Source organism: Gadus macrocephalus, chromosome 11 (assembly GCF_031168955.1).
Source record: "Gadus macrocephalus chromosome 11, ASM3116895v1".
In the NCBI taxonomy this organism is placed as follows: Eukaryota; Metazoa; Chordata; class Actinopteri; order Gadiformes; family Gadidae; genus Gadus; species Gadus macrocephalus.
The window spans coordinates 21317902-21340672 of NC_082392.1; the positions used below are offsets into that span (position 1 = coordinate 21317902).

The 22771-nt window shown below is 41.9% G+C and overlaps 2 protein-coding genes across 6 annotated transcripts in view; both read left to right on the plus strand.

Moving 5' to 3' along the window:
* LOC132468094 (uncharacterized) overlaps positions 1-5724 on the plus strand; it is a 33350-nt gene extending 27626 nt beyond the window's left edge. For both annotated transcript variants that reach the window (XM_060065743.1, XM_060065742.1), the window contains exons 9-12: positions 1486-1576; positions 1750-2320; positions 4985-5123; positions 5368-5724. In XM_060065743.1, coding sequence (XP_059921726.1) covers positions 1486-1576; positions 1750-2320; positions 4985-5123; positions 5368-5495 — 929 coding nt within the window. In that variant the 3' untranslated portion in view covers positions 5496-5724. The remainder of the gene's footprint in view (positions 1-1485; positions 1577-1749; positions 2321-4984; positions 5124-5367) is intronic.
* Positions 5725-6120: 396 nt separating this feature from the next.
* gcnt4a (glucosaminyl (N-acetyl) transferase 4a) lies at positions 6121-11744 on the plus strand. Of its 4 annotated transcripts, none has more exons than XM_060065728.1 (3): positions 6121-6490; positions 6719-6781; positions 10072-11744. In XM_060065728.1, exons 2-3 carry the CDS (start codon positions 6774-6776, stop codon positions 11369-11371), a joined length of 1308 nt encoding a protein of 435 aa, XP_059921711.1. In that variant the 5' UTR covers positions 6121-6490; positions 6719-6773; the 3' UTR covers positions 11372-11744. The 4 variants fall into 4 exon arrangements, with proteins under 4 accessions (XP_059921711.1, XP_059921712.1, XP_059921714.1 ...); XM_060065729.1 differs by having other exon boundaries at positions 10075-11744; XM_060065731.1 differs by lacking the exon at positions 6719-6781.
* Positions 11745-22771: the final 11027 nt, after the last annotated feature.

Consider the following 22771-nt stretch of genomic DNA (forward strand, 5'->3'; position numbering starts at 1 on the left):
TCACTATAAACTTGTTTCCAGTGAATCACTTAATTACACCCACACACATTGTCATTATGAAACAATTTGCGCATAGGCGTAGACTAGCCTAGGAACCAGACAAATCTGTGAGGTCAACTTTGATTCACTCTGGCATACGCTCCTGGCCCCCCTCCTGTCAGATAGTAATCCAGCAGAACTGTCCCTGGTGGGGGAAATCACCAGCGTTTATCTAACATGGGGCGGGTTTGAGGACGACTGGACGGGGAGTGCTCTATGGGAGCGCCGTTGAGGCATTTTCATAAACATACAAGATGGCTGCCACTGATGTGTGACACATTTCATTGCTCTGGTTGGTTGTCTATTCAATTGCGTCAGGCATTTTGCTCAGCGCACGTTGATAATGCTCAGAAGAAAATAAAAAAAAAAGCTAATACTAATTTGTGAATTGGTCTTGCGAGGGGCTAGGGGCGGACAGGATTGATTTGAAACCTGACACATCGGTATAATTGTCTCCGCTGTTTCGCTCGAATACGCCACGTATAATCTTGCGCTGAATTCTTTCATTTAAAAAAAGATGTATTAGCCAAATATTTTTTTATAATACTGCCAGTCTGCCACCATTACTCATCATCTTCAATCAGCCCACTGATGTTTTGCTATCTGCCGCATCAACAAGTGTCATTTAGGCCTCCAGCAAGAAGCTATGGAAGAAGAGGGCCTATTTTCTCTCTTTTAAAAATTCTACAGATAAGAATGGAAACCTAGTAGGCAAATTGCATATAAGACACACAGCAAACACTCCAATGTCAAGCCTCCATCCCCTGGAACCCTAAACAAACTTTTACACTTTTAAAAACTACTGTATACCTATACTATACTATACTATACTATATACTATACCTTATACCCCAGTGAAATGTCAGAAAGGTATGAGGGTACAAAGAATTGATACCATCCAAGCCTAAAGACATCACTAGATCCCACAAGCATTTCTGCAACTTCAAGGTCATGGCCCCAGCAAGGGATTTGTCTCATTATATTTATTTATATCTATATATATATTTTTTTTTTTAACTAGTACCATTTACAGACATGAATAATAGCTAACAATCACTGCCAAAGCAGAGAATGCCTAGATACAATTATTATACATTATATTAATTATTAAATATATACACGATCTAATTACAAAGTGGACTCTTAAGACAAACAGCTGTATGTGTGCAGTTGTTGTCAATACTCCCTGATCTGCATTTCTTTTGAATCATCAAATGTACAGAGATGTCATCTAATTAATTGTTCCTAATTGTTTACAAAATTAGGAAAGCCTTATGGAAACTTTTTTATTACGAATAATAATCCCTTCAAATGAGTAATCATCCCTTTTGCTAAAGCAATTATTTTGAAGCCAACAACCGTTGACTACTTGATTGCATCATTTAATGTAATTTCAAACTTGGCCTCATTTTCGCGATTGATTGTAGAATTGTGTTATTTTCCTAGGCAGGCTAAGTATAGCACTGACAAAAACTCAGAGTGTGTTCAATGATATATTGGCCAAACACCAAGCCAAGAAGGATTCCCTCACCCACAAGTAAGTCAGCACAGAAATCTCTCTTCTAATCAGTCTCCTTTTGAATTGATTTTAATATTACAAATTCAATCACACAACATATTATTGTAAATGTATTCTCTTTTGCAATTGGTTTTCGTCAACATTTTGGTTTAATGTGAACTTCAACTCTTTATGATGCTTTGTTGGGGCAGGATTGCGTCTGCCACCGTCTGCCGACGTGTGTTGAGAAATGAGCTCACATCTCTAGCATCACTCCAGAGGAGGCTGCTGTCCCTCCTCCAGCAGCACCATCATTTGCAAGAGAAAATCCAGTCGAGGAAGGCCATCTCATCTTCTTGTTCGCCTCACAGTGTCACTGAGAGCCAGCAACCAGGCCTGCCATCTACTTCCACAGTTTCCAGACAACATGTATCAGAACTCAATAAGAAGCAAGGTGTTTCAGGGAGGTTGGAGGTCCGCCACGGTTCAGGCCAGAAAGGTGGGAAGATGAACCGCAACTCTGCTCTGAAGCAGGCTCTGAAGGGCAGACTTCTCCCCGGGCTGTTACTGGGTCCATCTGGGGAAGCCACTGACAAAGGCAAAGGCCATCCACACGGGAGGAAATCCACCATTAGGATCTGCCAGCGAAAAACGGTTAACACAGTGAAAGACCCAATCCCAACAATGAGTGACACAGCAGGGCTGAGAGAATATTCTGGAACGGGCAGGGACCCGAGAGTGGTGCTCTCCCCAGGTGGTGGTGCTCTACACCTGCTTTGGAAGGTGAGTCTAAGCTGCTTTGAATAGAACCACATACCTACAATCCATAATTGTCCTCTGCACAACCACTGTTGTTAGTCCTAATAATGAATAAGAACTGAAGAAGAACTGACATTACCAATCCCATCCCAAATAACACTCCTCAGAATTTCTTAACCTCTACAAGTTACTGTAGAACTTAAATGAACAGTGTTCCATTCAGTTGGCCAATGTTCCCTGTAATTGTATATTAAGCATCGTCTTACACTAATGCCACAAAAAACTCTTTAATCTACGTTGTCTTTTTTACTACTAAGCCTACTAGCGTTGTATCATGCATACATTTTTTGAGGCTGAACATATTAAATGTCGTAGCTTGTAGTAGTCCTCTTTATGATTTCTGACCTGTCCATATTATTATTCTTTTTTAAGATATCAAATCAAATGTAACATGACAGAGAAAAAAATAGTATTAATAGTATATAGGGTTAGGGCACCTAGAGCAGTCAAAGTGGCCCTCTCTCTGACCCTCCAGCTCCTCATTGTGGCTCCATAGTCAACACCAGGCAGATTAAAATGTAATTAAATGTATTTAACAAAATACAAAAAATAAAATAATTTTTTTTATTAGGGGGCAAGATAGTATACTAAGTATGCAAAGTTGTGCCCAGGTTTCTTGGGACAAAAGAACATCGAGATTTGAACACATTGGACTGGTGTAATGCCGCATAGATAACATGGAAGTAGAAACATTATGTCATTCAGCAATATTAAAATATTATGCACATTGTACCTTGACGTTCATAATCATACGTTAAAGGGCAATACCAGTCAGGGTGCTCAAACCATTGCAGCAGTCCCCTGGCTTTTCTCAAACCTCTGTAAGCAATAGAGTCTGTCAAACTGACTTCCTTGTAATGTTTCTTCCAAAGAGCTTTTAGAGCGCCTGCCATAAACGGCAACAGAGCTCTTCCGTGTTTTGGAATCACTGTGGGTCCGTCAGTTGGGTCGGTTATCACTTGAGGGATTTCACAACATTTCTCATCCCAAAGACCATAGTCCTTGTTGTTATGCCAGGTGTGCACATGCTGTGTTCTCTGAGGAAGGATCGGCAGTATTGGTAAGGGCTGTTTGTAATGGTTACGTCACCCAGACCTGTATGGTCCTTTGTAGTAGCATTTGCAATAAAGTGCCCGGCCATTCAGGGTCATTTTGTTATCCATTGTAGTATATTTAAATTAAAATCTAAACATAGACCATGTAGGGCTGCGTTTATCAAGTGCCAACACTTCTTGCCTGCCAGTGGGGCACTTCTCGGACGGTATTGGCCATACATTATTAAGAGTGCACTTTGGGCCCCCCAGCACACATGGAAAATGTTAAATAAGTTGATGTCAGAGAGGAAACTGCTGCACAATACCATGTTTGTAAAAGTCCACTGCTCAACAAAGGTTTCATAGTGCATACCATCAAACTAGTAGCTTCTGTGTATCTTTGGTGAGACACGTCTTCAGTGTTCTCATGCCAGCACTTGTGGTCTGGCGGTCATTGGACCATCAGAACCAAGAGGACTGCTTTGTCGTCTTCTATACCACTATAACGCGGTACTACATATATAATAAGTCATTTATTTTGCTGCAAACATAATATGCTGTTTAACAAAGTAAACCTAATGTTACTAGTTGCTAAAAAACGTTACCTTGCCAAATCAAAGTTTAAGTCTGTGGTGATCAATTCTTCCGTTGATACCCCATTAAATCCTCCCCTGCATGTTTATAATGGAAATCTAGATGTGTAACTTTGTCCGCGAAGATAGACCCTCCCAACCGACGCTATTAAAGATCCCATATCATGTTTTTTTTAGGGTTAATAATTGCATTTGGGGGTACTGCTAGAATAGGGTTACATGCCTATATGTTAAAAATACCCCTTATTATTCTCACAATGCATTTCTGCAAAAGAAATTTCAGCATCTTTCAAAAACTAGCTGTTTCACCCACTTATTGAGGGGCATTCTCGGCAGGCGCGAATACTCCCCCTGACTCTGACATCGACTTTTCTAGCTTAGCAGATGTAAAACATGTATACATACATCATATAACAGCCTAAAGCAAAGGGAAAAGTCCAAAAACCCTGATAACACCCCTTGAATATTAACAGCTTCTCAGAGGGAGCTTGATATATCCACACACACCGGACACAAAAATATAGGCAAGCTTTATATCCATGTATTTGTTTTGACAATTGATTACAGTTATATGGTGTACACATGGCCTGGTCCTACCGGACTCTCGTACTTCATCTCAGAAGGGAAATTCAAATTGAGTGGAAGTACTTAGGTGGGCGGAGCCAGGCTAGTGTACACATACAAAGAACACAATGTTAATGTCACCTTCACCGTTGTTCAGGCAAATTCAGGACTGCTTTCGATGGCGTGAATAGGCAGCCCACTTTGTGTGTGCTTGGAAAAATTTGATTGTAAAGTTCTAAAGTAAGGTTATGTAGTATTTATAAAGAACCAGTGTTCACAGTGATTCTTCATAGTACTCTCTAAGCCCTGGTACTCAAACCATTTACCGATCCCCAAAAAAATATATTTGAATACTTCCTCTTTCTGCTTGAAATAATGGCTTACTTACTTGCTGTGATTAAGGAAGTATTTGGTTTAATGATTTGCCCCGTATACAGGAAAACTTGTTTTATCAGGCGCCCGACAACCCACTGCCCCTCTCCAGTATCTTCTTGAACCCGGGGAAGGTCAATGCTGAAATGGAGACGACTGGGACTGACAACCCTGACAACCCTAAAGAGGACAGCCCTAGTGCAGGTCTGTGTTCATCTGGATATAGGCCTGCTGCCACACCGCCGCACTACACCACATCTGAGTCATTACGGCCCAGCACTATACCAATGAAGACTGGAGCCACTGAAGCATGTAGTTCCTCGTCAATAATTAATAAGTCTGTCCATCTCCCACCTGGCGTTGCTCTGAATATGTGACTAGACTTTTCTAAAACATTTATAATGAGATTTTATATCGGGTTAAATGTATACCACCACTCTTTCCACAGTTGTGACTACGATGCATCTTCCGATGGAGATTAAGAGCATCCATTTGGTCCGTGATGAGGAGTTAATGCCAAACAGGACGATGGAGCTGAAGTGGGAATTGTTTTTACAGAATTCTAATTGGGATTAATTCGATATTGATAACAATACAGCGTTATGTGTTTATATAAAAAAATTTTTTTTTAATTCACATGTGCATATGTGTTCGTTTTGTTTTGAGGTGTAGCTTTTCAACACATCACACAGTCATTGCCAAACAATATAACATTAAACATGCTTGTTGTCTTTCACAATATATATATCAATGGAACCATTGTTGACCCTCCCTGACATAATAAAAGGTTGTGTGCATAACTGAAGTTGGTCCTTGTTCCTATTTATTTTAAACATTTTATTTCTGTTACACATAATATATTGTTCATACAAAAAGTAGTAACTGAAATTGTTTCAACACGTTCTTTTCCCCCATAAACGGACCTACAAAGAATAGAGAAATGTAAACATTGTGTAGACAAATACAAACATACAAAATGTTTATGTACATATAAAAATATGTAGGCTATACATACACATAACAGAAAACACAGTCTTCATGGTGCAAAATAATGACTGTTAGTGCTACAGAGAGTAATATTGGGTGGTCAAAAGGAGAAATAATACAATCAACAGCCATAAGCAGCAGTGGGCGGAGGCGCTGTGAGGCTCCCTGTTCAAATAGTCTCTAACTGCTGGGTGACTACACGCCTTGTTTGCGTGTGTGTAAATATAAATGGACTGCATTTATACAGCGTTTTTCTAACCAGTGGCCACTCAACGCGCTTTACCTAATATTCACCCATACACGCATATTAATTCAGGCACCGACGGCGGTGTCAACCATGCAAGGAGACAGCCAGCTCGTCGGGAGCCGTCAAACAGGCGTATTGCTCAGGGACACCTCGACACTCGGCTAGGAGGAGTCGGGGATCGAACTAACAACCTTCCGGTTACACGCCGCCCCAAAGTGCGTCGGCCGGTGCTGCTGCTGCCGCTGCTCCACCTCGGCTTGTTGTAACTGTTGGCCCGATCAGGAAAATTAACGTTGGACTAATATTCTGAATTTTTCTGATTGCATGCACAGTTTTGGTAAGTCGTTTTGTGTCACTTAATTTCTCGTGTTATGGAAACCAGTACAACGTGCGTAATGATGGTTTATAATCATGCGATAACTTATCATCACTTGCACAACATTACATTGAGCTACACGCATTCGTGATGTGTCCCCTAAACATCCACGAGTTTATATTCGGCTCGCAATGCACAAATAACCTAACCGTCATTTTAAAGTTGAATTGGTGTTTGCTGCCTTCTCAGTCATTGGGCAGTAGAAGACTAATGGCACGCTGCGGATCCACCAGAACGAACCTACATGGCAAGGTGTCTTATATTCTTGTCTTCCACTTCTATAACTTTACAGTTTGTATCATTAAAAGCATCCCGATGAAATGCATGGATATCGATGTTGCGCCAATCAGTCATGTCTATTAGTCGGAAAGGAGGATGATAGGACGTATGTTTATTTAATAGACCTCTGGATACTGAACTCACTTTTAGCCTCATGCAGGCCTAGCAGTTGGTTGGATACAACTTACTAATATTTAGCCGTTCAAAACAGGTTGAGAGGTTGCCCTAACTGCTTGACATGACAAACTAAAAACAACATTAATATAACCAAATGAAAATGTATTAGAAGCCTGTAATTACCAACAAGCAACAGTTCTCTGTAGCCATATGCTATTTGACAACTATGATATCCCCAGGAAAAACTTGAAGTTACACTGAGATGTCACTGTATCCGATGCTCCAACGCCAGTCGATCCGGATCTTGTTGAGAGAATAATGCATGGTTCATATGTGCAAGGCCCTCCTGATGTTCAGGCATTTAATAATCCCAGGGTTGATTAAATAGTAGGCCTATATGTAGGCCTCACCCAAGTGGGTGCTACATATTGGTGGTGGTTAGTGAGGTCCCCCCTTCACTTTAGGCGTCTTTGAGTGTTATTAATTATTATTCTTCTTCATGTTTAACCCCTGTTTTCCTTTTATTCCTAGTCTGTTTTACATAGTTTTGAATGATGACTATATGCTCTGTAAGGTGACCTTGGGTGTCTTGAAAGGCGCCTCTAAATTAAATGTATTATTATTATTATTATATTCTATATACGTTTTATACATTCCGATGTAATTTATTAGTTTTCGTTTTGGGGCTTTGCTGCTAGATTGACGGACTCCAGCAGTGGCCATATGCCCTAGGGTTTGGTCATTAGCTAAAAACGACTGAAAAAGCATTCACAATGGCTATGTGAGCGATACCCCAGAAAATAGTGTATAGAGAATCAGTAGAGAAGCAATACAGAAAAGGCAGCAAATTTAGCTCAATGACTGATAAAAGTTGTGACATCGATGCTTCCTGGTTAGATTTACAGAAGTACATTATTTGAAGTTGGTTTAAATTCTTAAATTCGTGCCAAAAAGAAGCACCTATAATATGTACAGATGTTGTTTTGGGGGTCCCATTGCTAACCTCCGGCTCTTTCGCTTCATATTTGTGTTTTGATCATGTCTGTGGATCTGGAATTTTTAAGCACGCAATTGGCTATCAACACAAACTCAACCAGCAGTGGTAAACACTAAAAAGTGTTTTTAAAGGTTTCAAATAAACACATGTCAGACTAACCAGTAACCATTGTAGGAATTAAATTCCCTTTGACAACTTCCTTTACCGCTTTCTCTTCAATAGAATATCTCTGTAAGAAAACAGGAAACCGGTATTACCCCACCCTTTCAGTTGGGTTTCCAGCCTAGTACAGGCCTTTAGCAGAGCATAGTCCTGTCAGCAGCCAGGACTTCTGCTATAGTAGGACTTCTGAATCCGAGATACACTTCTTGCACATTGAAGTGCAGTTTTGTAAACGTGTTAGCCGATATTATTGCGCTTGCTAAATATTTTAGCCTTAGTATATACTATATATGCAGTAGACAATATTTCTGTAAAGGAATGAATTAAAAGTTATCAAATTACACAAAGCATTCCAGCTATCTGTAAATCCAATATTCTGCAAAAAAATATTAATTAACAATTCTTTTTTTCATTTATTTATTATTACGGCTCACGGCCATAGCACATGGCATGGAGCACAAAATTCAACTTAAATCATTACAGACTAAAACAATGGTGCACGGCAAGGGAAAAAACAAAAACATTACTTAAACAATGGCAGGACATTTCTCAGAAAGGCACCTGTTTTAGCAATAACCCCTGGGTTATTTGACCTCAAAAGCAAAATCAGTTTGATCTAAGATGGTATTTTTTTCTATAATACATTACGTTTATATTTTTACACTCAAAAAGCACATGATATTCGTCGCCAACACAATTGGAATCGCAGATGTTGCACATTCTTTCGCTTCTTTCCAGCCCTTTGTATCGTCCAGTGACTTTAGGTATTCTGGTGTTATTCGTTCTAAAATTGCAGATAGCCTGTCTGGACTTTTGGTTTTCATACATCAGCTATTTTTCTAATTTAAACTATTGTTTAAATTCTATGTACGTGTCACAGGAAGTCATGCTTGTAAGCTCGCTCTGCCACCTCTGGATGAATTGATCTTTTAACCTCTGCTCAACAATTTTTTTCAGCCAGTTAATGTTGTTGTACTTTTGTGTTATCCAGATGTATGACAACCCGCATTCATCCAGTATCTGTTTCACCTGTGATACCCAGGGTGAAGCATGTGCACCACTGCTATGTAAGCTGTGTAGCTGATTGTACATGATTTTACTAAGTTTACTTTCTTTACTTTCTAACAGTCTCCCCCAATATCCAATTATTCTTTTTTTAACTGTAACACAGAGTGGGTACCGTCCAAGCTCTCCATACACCATATGACTGCAGGTTGTCATTTTAACTTTTAAAATGTACTTTAGAAATTTGAGATGTAGTTTTTCTAACAGATGTAGTTTTTCAAACCCCCACACTTCACATGCATACAACATAACTGGAGTAACCAACTTGTCAAAGAGGTCCAGAGTGACATCTACAGAAAGCTGAAGCTTTCTGCATTTGTTGAGTAAAGCAAACATTGCACGCAATGCTTGCTTATGCAGTTCCTCAATAGCAATTTTAAAAGAGCCATTATAATTCATGATGACACCAAGATATCTGAAACAATGTACAGTCTCTAGACTTTGACCGTTGCACACAAACTATAGTGTACTAGTATCCGCTCTCCTAAAACCAAAAACTGTAACTTTAGTTTTATCGCTATTAATTTTTAGTTTCCATTTCTCACAGAAGTCACACATATGATTTATAGCTTTCTGTAACCCTCTCTTAGTTGTAGACATGATAATAGTATCGTCAGCGTACATCAGTGCCATTAGTTGTATATAATTATCTAACACAGCATCATCAAAAGTAATGGGCTCACAACCTTTTTGTAATAGATAATCCTCTAAGTCATTAATGAAGAGGGCAAACAGCAGTGGTGATAAGTTTTCACCCTGCCTGACTCCTGTTAAACTTGCAAAAAACTCAGATTTAGCTCCATTAACATATACGCATGATTTTATATTTTTATACATGTTGATAACTAAATTAAGGAATATTCTATAACACTAGACATAATATATATTTACTGACTGTTCTTTTCTTTCTATTGTCTCCCAGCAGAATGACAATTCGATGTGGTGCCTTACATACGTTGAGACACAGATGCTTCCTGTTTTCTTCCTCTCTTCTGCTGCTGTGTTTACTTAAGCTGGTTTACATCAACGTGAGGGTGAAGAACAGCTTCTATCTGGAGCCCTATGGATTTACTGCCAGCTATTTCAGAACCTGGGCCCATGGGCACAACATCAACTGCACTCGCATATATAAATTGGAACCTGTGGAGATAGGCAAGTCTTTGGAGTTACGAAGGAAAGCCAACGTGGTCTTGGAAGATGACAGGATTGTCTCTTTGTCCGCAGACTGTGAGAGGTTTGTCAAAACAAGACGATACAATGACATCCCCGTGTTCGATGAGGAATTGAAATTTCCCCTGGCATATTCCCTTGTTGTACACAAGAATGCACCAATGGTAGAGCGCATTCTTCGAGCGATATATGCGCCTCACAACATCTATTGCATTCACTATGACAAAAAATCGACACCAGCTTTTATAAAAGCCATGAAAAACATGGCTAATTGTTTGCCCAACCTGTTTATTGCATCCAAAATTGAGTCTGTTGAGTATGCCCATATCACCAGGCTCAATGCTGACCTGAATTGCATCTCTGACATGTTGAAGTCTGATGTGAAATGGGAGTATGTCATCAACTTGTGTGGCCAGGATTTCCCCCTTAAAACAAACTATGAGCTAGTTATGGAGCTCAAGGCGCTCAATGGAAGCAACATGCTGGAGTCGAGTCGACCCAGTGAGCTGAAGAAGCAGCGCTTTGTCTTCCAGTACGAGCTGCAGAACATGCCTTATGAGTACCACAAGCTTCCAGTGAAAACAACGAGGTTGAAAGATGCAGCTCCTCACAGTATCCAGGTGTTTATTGGAAGTGCATACTTTGTCCTGTCACGGGACTTTGTGACATTTGTGACCACTAGCCCAGTGGCCAAAGACTTTCTGGCCTGGTCTGCCGACACATACTCACCAGATGAGCACTTCTGGGCCACCTTGGTGCGGGTTCCAGAGGTGCCAGGCCACATTCTGCGGACTCACATCGATATAACGGACCTACAGAGCAAGACACGGTTGGTTAAATGGAACTATCTAGAAGGATCACTTTATCCCCCTTGCACTGGCACCCATATGCGTAGTGTTTGCATCTATGGGGCCGCAGAGCTCCGCTGGCTGCTAAACTACGGCCATTGGTTTGCCAACAAGTTTGATCTCAAAGTGGACCCAATCATTATTAATTGCTTGGAAGAGAAGCTTGATGAAAAACGAAAACAAAGAGGAAACATGCTGGTGTGAATGTTGGAACTGTACAGCAAGTTTGCATTTTATTCATCATAAATGAGATTATTTTATTTTTACTGATGTCATTGAAAATGTAATTCAGTTAATTGGAACACATATTTTATCTAAATAATAATCATGGTAGAGGAAATTATCGGCCAAAAGCAAACTGTTACTTTCAGTTGACACTGCTGGGAAGGGACATATCAAATGTCAGATCCCAAATGTTATTTATTCGTAATCTTTCAATACATACAGAGTTGAGAAGGTGTGAAATAACAAAGACACATATGTTGGGATTTTACCTTATCTAATCAAATGAATCATGTGTCGGTGTTCTTGGTGGTTTTTCTGAATACATTTCAAATAAATATTTCCTCATATTGTTCATGAATTGTTTATAGCATATTTTAACTAGCGTGTAGGCTTCATGTGTCTTCATCAATACTGACTATTTTGTGCTTACTTTTTTACTTAATGATGTACTAAAATGTTAACATCAAATGTGGATGGTAGCTGAGCTGTCACTAATACATGTCAGTCTAAATATGGACCTGGCCCTCCAGAGTAAATAGCAGACCTCCAGACCAGCAAGGTATAAACCATCCCACATTGTCCTCATTTTCCTTTCAACACAGAAGTGATCAAATATATAGTGTGTTGCTAAAAACAAACCACAACAAACAATGCTGGTCGCATTGTTCAGCTTCTGAAAGGGCTAGGTTTCAGTTGACCAAACTTTGTTCTTTTGGTCATGCCAGTTTATGATTCCTTGATTTATTTACAGGAATATATCACCATGGGCCTCCTTTACAAATATTCTTGCAGCTAGCTGTAGCAGTAAACTGAAATAAAGGTAAACTTTTGGCTTTTTTTTTTTAAATGTCAACAGCATTATCTGCAGGGTTTTATGGGGAGCTTGAAGGCTATTGAGGACCGGTGAAATCTGAATACGAAGCATTTCCCCCTGCCTCCCTTTCTGTATCTGCAGGTAGACAACAGACAAAACCATCATTCTTCCTCTGGCTAGGTATTTTGGAAAGGTCCCAAGTTAAGCTGGGGGAGGGGGGTTCCAGGCTCATTCATATCCTGGCTGTGGTAACAGAGATGCAGTGTCATCTGGAGTTCTGAGTCCCCTTTACCCCCAACAACATCGTATAACTAGAACTACTGGCAAATTAATGACATGTGGGCCTAGAATTGCAATTAAGAACCAAAGACTAAGGCTTGCAAAGGCACATTGGCTTAAATTAGCTAATTTTATGGTACATTTTTCCTTAATATACTTAACAGCCACACAAAACGATCTGACTCATTACTACTGATCTGTAGTCCATCTAGCATTACTAGAATGCTATACTTTCAGAGCAAAATTAGAAACAGAAATTAAAAACCTGTCACATAGGTCCATAGTGTATTTATTACACATGTTGAATTAAGAGAACAGGCGCGCAGGGGAAGGAAAATGCTATGTCAACAACGTTTATAATACATGTTAAAAGGATCCCTATGTTAACATAAGACTTTAATGCTGAACAAACATTTTCTTTGAATATTGATATCCCAGAAATCATAAAGAAGGAGCATCTTGGTGGTTTACAGGCATACAAGCATTAAGAATAGTAGCTAGACTGCTATGAGCTAAGCGCTTATAGCTTTTCTCAGGTATTGAGCTCCTTTAAATAGCTCTTAGACATGTTTGCATTAGCTTAAAGCTTGCACCAACTTTATAACTGATGTCACATGAGAAGAAATAAATCCACATCAGCCGAGTGCTCCCATCATAATGGAAGCCTTGTCTGTGTCGGAGGTCTTGCCAATGCAGACATGAAGGCCTTTAGAAAAACAACTCCAACCCCTCTATAAGAAACATACTCAAACCTGGATTTGCTACCTACTTCGTGTAGCATGTGTGAAAGCATTGGCAGGACAATAGCGATGAAAAGGTATTGATACCATGTCTAAGAGGCAGAAGCCCCTCAACCACTATTTGTGACTTGACTTCTTTGTGAGGGACCCCCTCCACACCTTAAAAGGGTTCGCAGCCTTCTGCCAAATTAATAAAAGGTAGGTCAGAACCCAATTATAGATAAATTATCATCTTTTATAACACGACAACTTAATATTCGGAATAAAATAATTGGTAAATTGGCTGGACGCCCAGATGTTATAAACAAATGTTTATTAGCCACATTTGTTTCCAACTGATATATATCAGAATGCACATACATGGCTAATCCGATTGGTTGTTGTGTATGTCCATTTGTCAGCAGCCATAGAAAGTGGGACACATTAAGGCAAAACATTGCAACAAAGTAAGTACTTACAAACATAAATCAATGAACAGACACAGTTTAGTTTATTTACAGCTTCCCATTGGGAAGGTGTCAGTAAAAGCAAATGATTCACTGTGGTTTGCATTTCATTTAAAATATTTTTAAACAGTAAACATTGGTCGATTGTCAGCATCATTTTTCTTAACAATTCTCACATCTATAATATAAATAAAAAATGCCTAGGCCTAATTGTGTCACTGACATAGCGGTTATGTAAGGGATAATGGACAACACGGCACTTGACTGTCCAAGGTTAATGTACGTTGAACGTGGGGCCACCTTTGAACATGAAACACAGACAAACTGCGCAACAGTAAGTGCACGGCTTCTTTGTGTAGCATTGCCTACGGTAGACTAAACTGAAAACCTGCTCCCGACCAGGTTTGGTTGCGAGCATAAGTCACCATGGTGATACAGCAACGCTTAAAGAGATCGACTTTCGTGGTCCAGCTAACCCAGGCTTTGAGCTCAACATACCTCGCTAACCCTCTAATCGAGGTTCGTAGTACAGGCCCCAGATCTCTAATATCAAAAACATTGTTGACGGATGAGTATTGTGAAATCCTTCTTAAAAGAGGGAATCACACTGTTACTGCAGTGGGGATTCACTGCAGCCAACCTTAAGGGATTTTTGTAAGGGCTAACTGTTTTTATTTTTTTATTAAATCATGGAGCAAGGACATTTGCTCAAGATCAAACCTTAGCTTTCTGTCAATAGCTGCCCTAATGAACTGCTAACTATCATCTGCTGTATTATCCATCCCTTCTGACGGAAACAAAATGAAGGTGCAAAATATAGTAGCCTTTATTGGACCACCATTGCTTTGTATTCCAACATGTCTTCAGTTTGCTGCTGGCTACCTCTTTAAACTTTTTTTTAACTGTCCTTATGTTGAACCGTAGCCTTATAGGTATGTCTTGAATACTGCCATCTGGTGGTAGAAGTAGACTCGACAACAAGACATAGAGTAGGAATCTCGGATTCCTATTACCGTATAGCCTACAATGGCTAAATCCTCAGCAATCTTGATTCTTAAAATTCAATACTAACACTACAGTTAATAACATCTGTTTCCAAGGTAAACAGGTGGGATGCGTTTACCATCCCCGTTGGGTGATGTTCCTATCAGTGAACGAAAGATGTCATTTGGAACTAGAAAATGCATTTCCTGCAGAAAATAAGGTGAGTGCTGAAGTACAAAGTGAGGTTGAAAATGTTTTTAAATGAAGCCCCATAGATTAAGACATGAAGAAACGTTAAATGGCTTAAATCAAGCGAAGGGATTCGAACGAAAGTGTCAAAGTTTAAATGGAGTGAACAATGTAACACACCATTTAAGGAAATGTAAATGGTTGGAAAGAAATAAAGTGACAGCTGAATGAAAAGCGCGAAGCATTGCTAAAAATGCAGAAAGGTAAAATGAATTGAACTGAAGAATCTGAAATGAATTGCCCTGCACTGCTGGCAGGGGCGGAGTGGGGCACTAAAATCCACTGGGAAAATTCTGACCGGCCCGGCCCACCACCGGCCCTCCACCAAGTCTACGCATTTGGGGAGGACTTAACGAAATATGAGATCTGACCAAAAGATGGCACTACGCAAATGTACAATATTGACAATGAAGTGTAAGGGTTTTCTATTAATAAACAGATTCTGAAATATTACATCAAAATAAAATGATACATCTACTGTTATATATATATATATATATATATATATATTAGTGCTGTCAGTTTAACGCGTTATTAACGGCGTTAATGCAAACCAATTTTAACGGCACTAATTTTTTTTAAGCGCGATTTACGCTCTTTTGGCTTGGCTTTTTTTTTGGGGGGGTTTTCACCTGCTGTCTAGCAACAACTAGTCACGTTAGAAAAACGACAACACCATAGCGGATCTATCTACACTGGAAACAAAACAACAAGCACGCCGCACAAACTTGTTGTGGCAAGCAAGGATACGGAGCCTGCTGCACGAGAGTTCAATGTTGTCATTAGCTGTTAGGTCTTTCTGACCAATCGCAGATCAAGGCCCACCTGTGCTGTACCACTTTGGGAGGGGCCGCTCAGTTACTCCCTCTAGACAAAATCGACTTGGTTGCGACGTTGACTGTTTGTTGAGTGAGTGAGAGGTTGCAGGCGCACAGCTCAGGCTGCCGGACGGCGCTGCAAGGAACTTTTATAAACGCGGTATTGTTATCCCGCAGTAATCAGCCCGACAGCTCCGAAACGTTAACGGCCCAACGGGAATTCTCCCGACTCTCCCGATTACCACTCCGCCACCGTGTGTGTGTGTGTGTGTGTGTGTAGGCGTTATTCGATAGCCTGGTAATGTGTATAGGCATACGTACGGTAGGAATAATCATACTGGTTTAAATAATAAATGTTAGGGTTGTTCGAAAGTTCAAGGAATATTTAGAATAGAAAAAAAAATTGCGCGAGTTAACTACGACATTAATGCGATTAATCGCGATTAAATATTTTAATCACTTGACAGCACTAATATATATATATATACATGGTTCTTGCACCATTTTTAAAGTCAAATTTAAGACTTTTTAAGACCAACACATACATTTACATAAATTAAGACCCAAAAAATGTCTGAAAAATGATTTGATAGAAAAGGGAATTTATTGAGCCACTTATACACATCAACCGTAGCCGTAGTACTAGCAGTAGTAGTACTCTTGCAAAGTTATCTCGGAAGCGCGCGGACACGACGATACGCGAACACATGAACCCACCCGTATCACCCATAAACACCCATGTCCCGTCGCTTAGCAACCGGACACGCTAGGGTTGATATGTTACCGGACTACTGTAACTACTACGGAGTGATAACTAATGCCGCTTTTCCACCGCACATGGTGCTCGACTCGACTCGACTCGACACGACTCGACACGACTCGACACGGTAGCAGCACGGGTCATTTTCCACCGCAAAAAGTACCTCCTGCACGTGGGCGGGGTCGGCTGCGCGAAAGGGCTGTGACGTATTTTTGTACGCAACGCAAACAACACCTACGCAACCCACACATGGACAGAATCCACATAACAACAATGGAGGACATCGATAACATTACTATTATTAGCTGGCATGTTGAAGAAGTTGAAGAAGTGGAATATGTTGGCTGCGGCGCTGCTATGGCTGTTACCAGCATGGTTGCCATGTCGCTCTCGTGACTTCGTCACACTCTCTGGCCAATCAGTGGCCGGCCGTCTGCCGACGTCACCTTTTAGCATCGGCTCAGCTCGCTTGGAACCTAGAGCGAGGCGGTACTAAAAAAAAGCAGCCACTTCAGGTACCAGATACCATGTTTTCGCGGTGGAAACGCAAAAAATGCGAGCTGAGTCGAGTCGAGTCGAGTCGAGTCGAGTCGTGTCGAGCTGGTACCATGCAGTGGAAAAGCGGCAAAAGACATGAATCAGGCAATAAATCCACTGTCCTTGACAGTGGTCAAGTTTGGTGTGCGGAGTGGACCAAATGCGAACTACTGCAGCTGCTCTAAGTTAAACCCCAAACTAATCGGAATAAGTGTATGCATGTCCATTATAGCGGACTGTAACAGATAATTGTATTCCGATTGAGGCGTATATATGATCCTTTTCTATTCCGATTGAGCTGTTCTTCCACATCTATGCGGATCAGATGTGTCCATGTAAACACGGCTGACAGTGATCACACACACACACACACACACACACACACACATACACACACACACACACACACACACACACACACACACACACACACACACACACACACACACACACACACACACACACACTTTGACGCCGAACTACCTTATTCGAAAATAATTAGAATATCAAAAAATAAATCAAAATTCAAACGAATATTAGGCAGCACTTAATATTCGAACCTGTTATGGCAGGCCAGTCTACTCATAATATTGTAATGACCGCGGAAGAGGCAGTGAATGAAGTATTGATTAGACAGCGATTTATTAGATACCTAATAAACCGTCGGAACACGCAGGACCGGTAACCATAGCAACGCCGGTAAACAAACCCCGCGAAGCCCAATCCAGGTCTTACTGAAGGAATTTAATGGTCAAAATATTATTAATAAACATTCAAATATATTCAAATATTAATATTAATAAACAAACAAACTTCAAATATGATTTTTGGGCAAAAGTCAAAGCCCTACACACAATTTAATTAATTTACTGTTTGGAATACTTACATTAAAATGATCCAGCATGAACTGTGATCCATAGTTCCGCGATATGACATGGCTGTCGGTGTCGTCCGTGGGCCAGTACCTCACATGGATATCCATCCGTTTGCTTTTAGTGGTTTTCTTCACTCTCATCGAACACGAGGACGTACTGTTTATCGTTTACGCTGCGTGACAGCTCTCTTTTTATGAAAGATGCAATGCCGTATTTGGCAAGATAGGCCGTTTTGTTTTCACCACAGGTGAACGACTTCGCAAACTCAGAATCTGGGAACATAGCAGCCAAGACGCTACTAATGTCCTCGTTCGATTTGAAGGAATTATGTCTGCTCACCGTGTGGAGAACCTACAATACCTCCGCCTTCTGGGTTTCTGGTGGCGACACAAAGCCGGTTAACGCCGTCTGATGTGAAGTACTAGCCACGGATGCTGAACTTGTCAGTCCACTTCTTTCAAATAATACGGGCATCGGTGTAGTCCCGCTAGCTGCCACGGAGTATCGGATATATTTCTGCGACCTCATGTGGGACTCAAGAGCTTTTGCTCCCATGGTCCCTAGTATGAATGCATTTCGGGATAAACAACACCTTGCCTCCTAGTCACCTAGTCACCTACCAAAAAAATATTAAAAAAAATATAGTTTTTTTTATAAAAATCCTTCCTAGCATTACATGGATTGCATTGACTGGCACTGATTAATTTGTTGTACATTGAACTACTGGACAATTGTGTGTAACTGGAAGTCGCTTTGGAATGTAACGTAAAATGATCTGCTATTTTTCAATGAAGGAAACTGCTGTTCTTAATGTGTCCACTAGAAGTCGCAATAGCAATTATGTTAAGCAAGCAAACTTTATACCGGGGCTGAGCAGGGAGCAAGTATAAACAGGTAGTGCAGCTAGCCCGGAGCTTCCTTGTCGTTCTGCCTTATACTTTCAACATTATGCGCTTTGGCACTCTCATTGCCCCAAAATGTCTCTGTCAAAAAGACGAAAAGTGGACACAGAGTGCAGTGTTTTCTAAGAAAAATGGTCATCGTCCTTTTTATTCACGGAAGTAAATGGGAAACCTGTGTTTGGTGTGCTCACAGCATGTTTAATTTTACATAATTATGCCATATTTTTACCGGTCCGGCCCACTTGGGAATAGATTATCCTCCATGTGGCCCCTGAGCTAAAATTAGTTTGACACGTAGACGGTTTGCACCTTTTAAAAATTCTGACACCATACAGTGTTTCCCGATAGCCAGGCCCCCGATCAAATCATGGAATGCAGAGATCGCAGCTGCATAAACCCTTAAGGTGCTGGCTGCCCTCCTAGTGTCCAAAAGAGACTGGAGGAAATGGAGTACCACTCCCGCTGTGCAGGTCTTTGGGTCAAGACCCCTCCATCTATAGAATAACCTCCATCTCTGCTGGTAATTTGCCCGTGGAGGGTGCTCTAGCATTACTTATGGTCTGCAACACAGCCTCACTCAACCTTTGAGACAGGGGCTGAGGAGGGGCCAGGCCCACAGATGAAGCAAAGCTGGCCTGGGATGCCAAATTCAACCCCCCACTTGCAAGAGAAGGTCTGCCCTGACCGGCAGAGGCCAGGGTTGGCCGTGAACAAGGCACAGGAGGGCCGGAAACCAATGTCTCGCTGGCCAGCGTGGAGCCACTAACAGCACTCGGTAGGACCCCTGGCGTATTGTCTCCAGTACCAGTGGAATCAAGGGTATTGGAGGAAAAGCGTAGAATATTCCTCCCGGCCACTCGTGAGACAGTGCATCCAGCCCCAGCGGGCCGCACGGATAGCTCAGGGAGAACCACATTTGGCAGTGGGTCGTCTCCCTCGATGCAAAGAGATCCACCTGGGCTACGCCAAAGCGTGCCCACAAATTTGCAACCACCTCTGCATGCACCCTCCACTCCCCCAGAGGGGGTCCTGACCTGGATAGGAAATCCGCTGCTTGGTTAAGCGCACCAGGAATATAAACTGCTGTTAATGAGGTCAGGCATGGGAACGCCCAAAAGAGGAGACCCTGGGCGGTCTTGAGGCAACGCCGAGATCTTGTGCCCCCCTGGTGATTGACGTAATAGACGGCTGAGCGATTGTCCATATGTACTAGCACATGCTTGCCCTGTATAAAGGTAAGAAGTGCTCTCAGGCCAAGGTGTATTGCTCTGAGCTCCAGGACAATGATGTGTACTTTGTCCTACGGGTGTTCCCAACGGCCTCTCACCGTCCGACCCTCCCAGACTGCTCCCCAGCCCGTCTGAGAGGCATCTGTGGACACTAGCGTCTGAGCTTTCTGTGCCTGTACCTCCGTGGGTGAAGACCAAAAGCATTCAGCCAACACTGCAATGGTCGGGCCCTTAGAAGGCCCAGTGGGACCACCATTGCCGCAGCAGATATCAACCCTAACAGAGGGTTGCCTGGATTCCGGCTACTCTTTGAGGGGTGAGAGATTCCCTCATCGTGAGAGATTTCAGGCAGAGTCCCAAAAAGGACGTTTCCTGCCTTGAATTCAGGTCGCTCTTTTTCGAGTTGACCTGGAAGCCGAGAGACTGAATGTGGGACAGTACTGACTCTGTATCCTCCACAACCTGCTGGCGGGATGGGGCACATATGAGCCAGTCGTCGAGGTAGGGCATAATCCTTAAACCCATCCTCTGAAGGGGTGCCAAGGCAGCTGCCACTACCCTGGTGAACACCCTCGGGGACAGGGAGAGGCCGAACGGAAGGACCTGAAATTGATAGGCTTGTCCCTGAAAGGCGAAACGGAGGAAACGGCTTATGTTCTTGACAAATTGGGACCTGGAAGTATGCATCTTTTAAATCGATCATAGTGAACCACTCGCCCGGCTCTATTGACTCTAGGATGTGCCTTGTCTGGAGAATTTTGAAGGTCAGGGTTTTCAAATGCGCGTTCAAGCGGCGCAGGTCTAAAATGGGGCGTAGCCCACCGTCCTTTTTGGGGACCAGGAAATATATTGAATCAAAGCAAGCTTGCTGTTCGCTGGTGCTTACTCTTGTTATGGCGCCTTTCTGCAGTAGTGTCGCCACTTATTCCGCTAAAAGGTTTGCTGTGGTCGGATGGAACCCCGAAAAGGGTGGAGGCCGCCGCCGAAACTGGAGTCTGTTACCCCTTAAAATTGTACACCCAAGGGTCTGAAGTCCCCCCCTCCAAGCCATCCAGGCGTAGCTGCATGTGAACCTCTGCAGCTGACCCCCGTATCCTACTTACGGCCCCCCAGAGTCCTTCGACCCCTGGGGGTGCGCCCGCGTCAACAACTATTTGCCCCTGACTGGGGTAGACGTTCCCCCTGATAGTGCCCAGGCCGGGCCGGACCTTGCCCGCTGAAACCCCGGCGTGTGTTACCCAACCAGCGTTCCTGACGTCTCCAGACACGTGTATGTGTGTGCTGACTACCACCAGCCGCCACTGATTGATTGATGATTTCTACGTGGGCTTAGGCAGATAGGCCTACATGCTCCAAAAACAGATCGCTATATATTTATTTATTTTACTGAACACAGCCTGCATGACGTGAACTAGAGACGTAAAAAAAATTACACACAGTGTATCTTTTTACAATTTATTTGTTACCAGCATTCGTAGTGTTGATCAGCAGAGAAATAGTCTGCCAAAGACATTGAAGTCGCTTAGCAACTGAGGATGCTTGGGTTGATAAGTTACCGGACTACTTGCGGAGTGATACTATAGAAAAAAAAAAAAGTTCCTTGACAACGGTCATTTTATGCTTAGCAACAGTGAATTATCAAAAAATGATTCACCACCGGAAGTTGCAGTGCTCCAGAGTGCGCCTAATTTGGGCGCACATGCGCCTAGAATTCGGGGTAGTGCGACCAAATATTTTATTTGGGCGCACCGGTGCGACTGAAAATTTATCTGGTATAATTATTATTATTTATTTTTTTACAGAGCAGTCTATTCATAATATTGTAATAACCACGGAAGAGGCAGTGAATGAAGTATTGATTAGACAGCGATTTATTAGACACCTAATAAACCGTTGGAACACGCAAGACCTGTACTACGAAGCTCGATTAGAGGGTTAGCGAGGTATGTTGAGCTGAAAGCCTGGGTTAGCTGAGCCATGAAAGTCGATCTCTTTAAGCGTCGCTGTATCACAATGGTGACTCTCAACCAAACCTGGTCGGGAGCAGCTTTTCAGCGAGTCTCCCCGGAGATCGGCTACTTATATCGGCGTGCGCAGCTTCCTAGCCCCTCCTCCGATAATGGCGTCACCATTTGTGGGTGTTCCCATGGACCTCGGCGCACTTATCGTACAGGCGTCTCTCCGGAGACAGAGGCCATTTCTCAATTCGCGTACTTGTGCGTGCTCGTGTGCTCGTGGACTCGTGAAACGTCATCAGTCGTTGCCCGAGCACTGTTCCAATTCGAAGCACGCATCAAGCGAGTACTGTCGTAAAACCCGGAAGTGTTCTTGATGCGTGCTCGATCTCGCCGTTTCACCGAGCATGCATCGGAGGTGGCTCGTGTGTACTTGCAACCGCTATAAATCCCAGGATGCATTTCGCACTCGCAGCAGTACGATGGCGGACAATATGGAGAAGACGCACAACTGTAGCTTAAGTTACTCTTAACTTAATATATATTTATATAATATATAATATAATAATAATAATAATAATAATAATAATATAAGATAATATATAAATATATATAGATAAAGTCGTGTGTGTATAGCTTATACACATGACAGGACACGCATATCTTTTCAATTTGTATTCATTCAGAATATTTACATACTATTTGAAAATGAAAGAGGCTGGGATTTTGTTTTATATCATTTGTTTATATTGTTCAGTAGTATATGCCTAAATGAGGCCGTAGCACAGTTA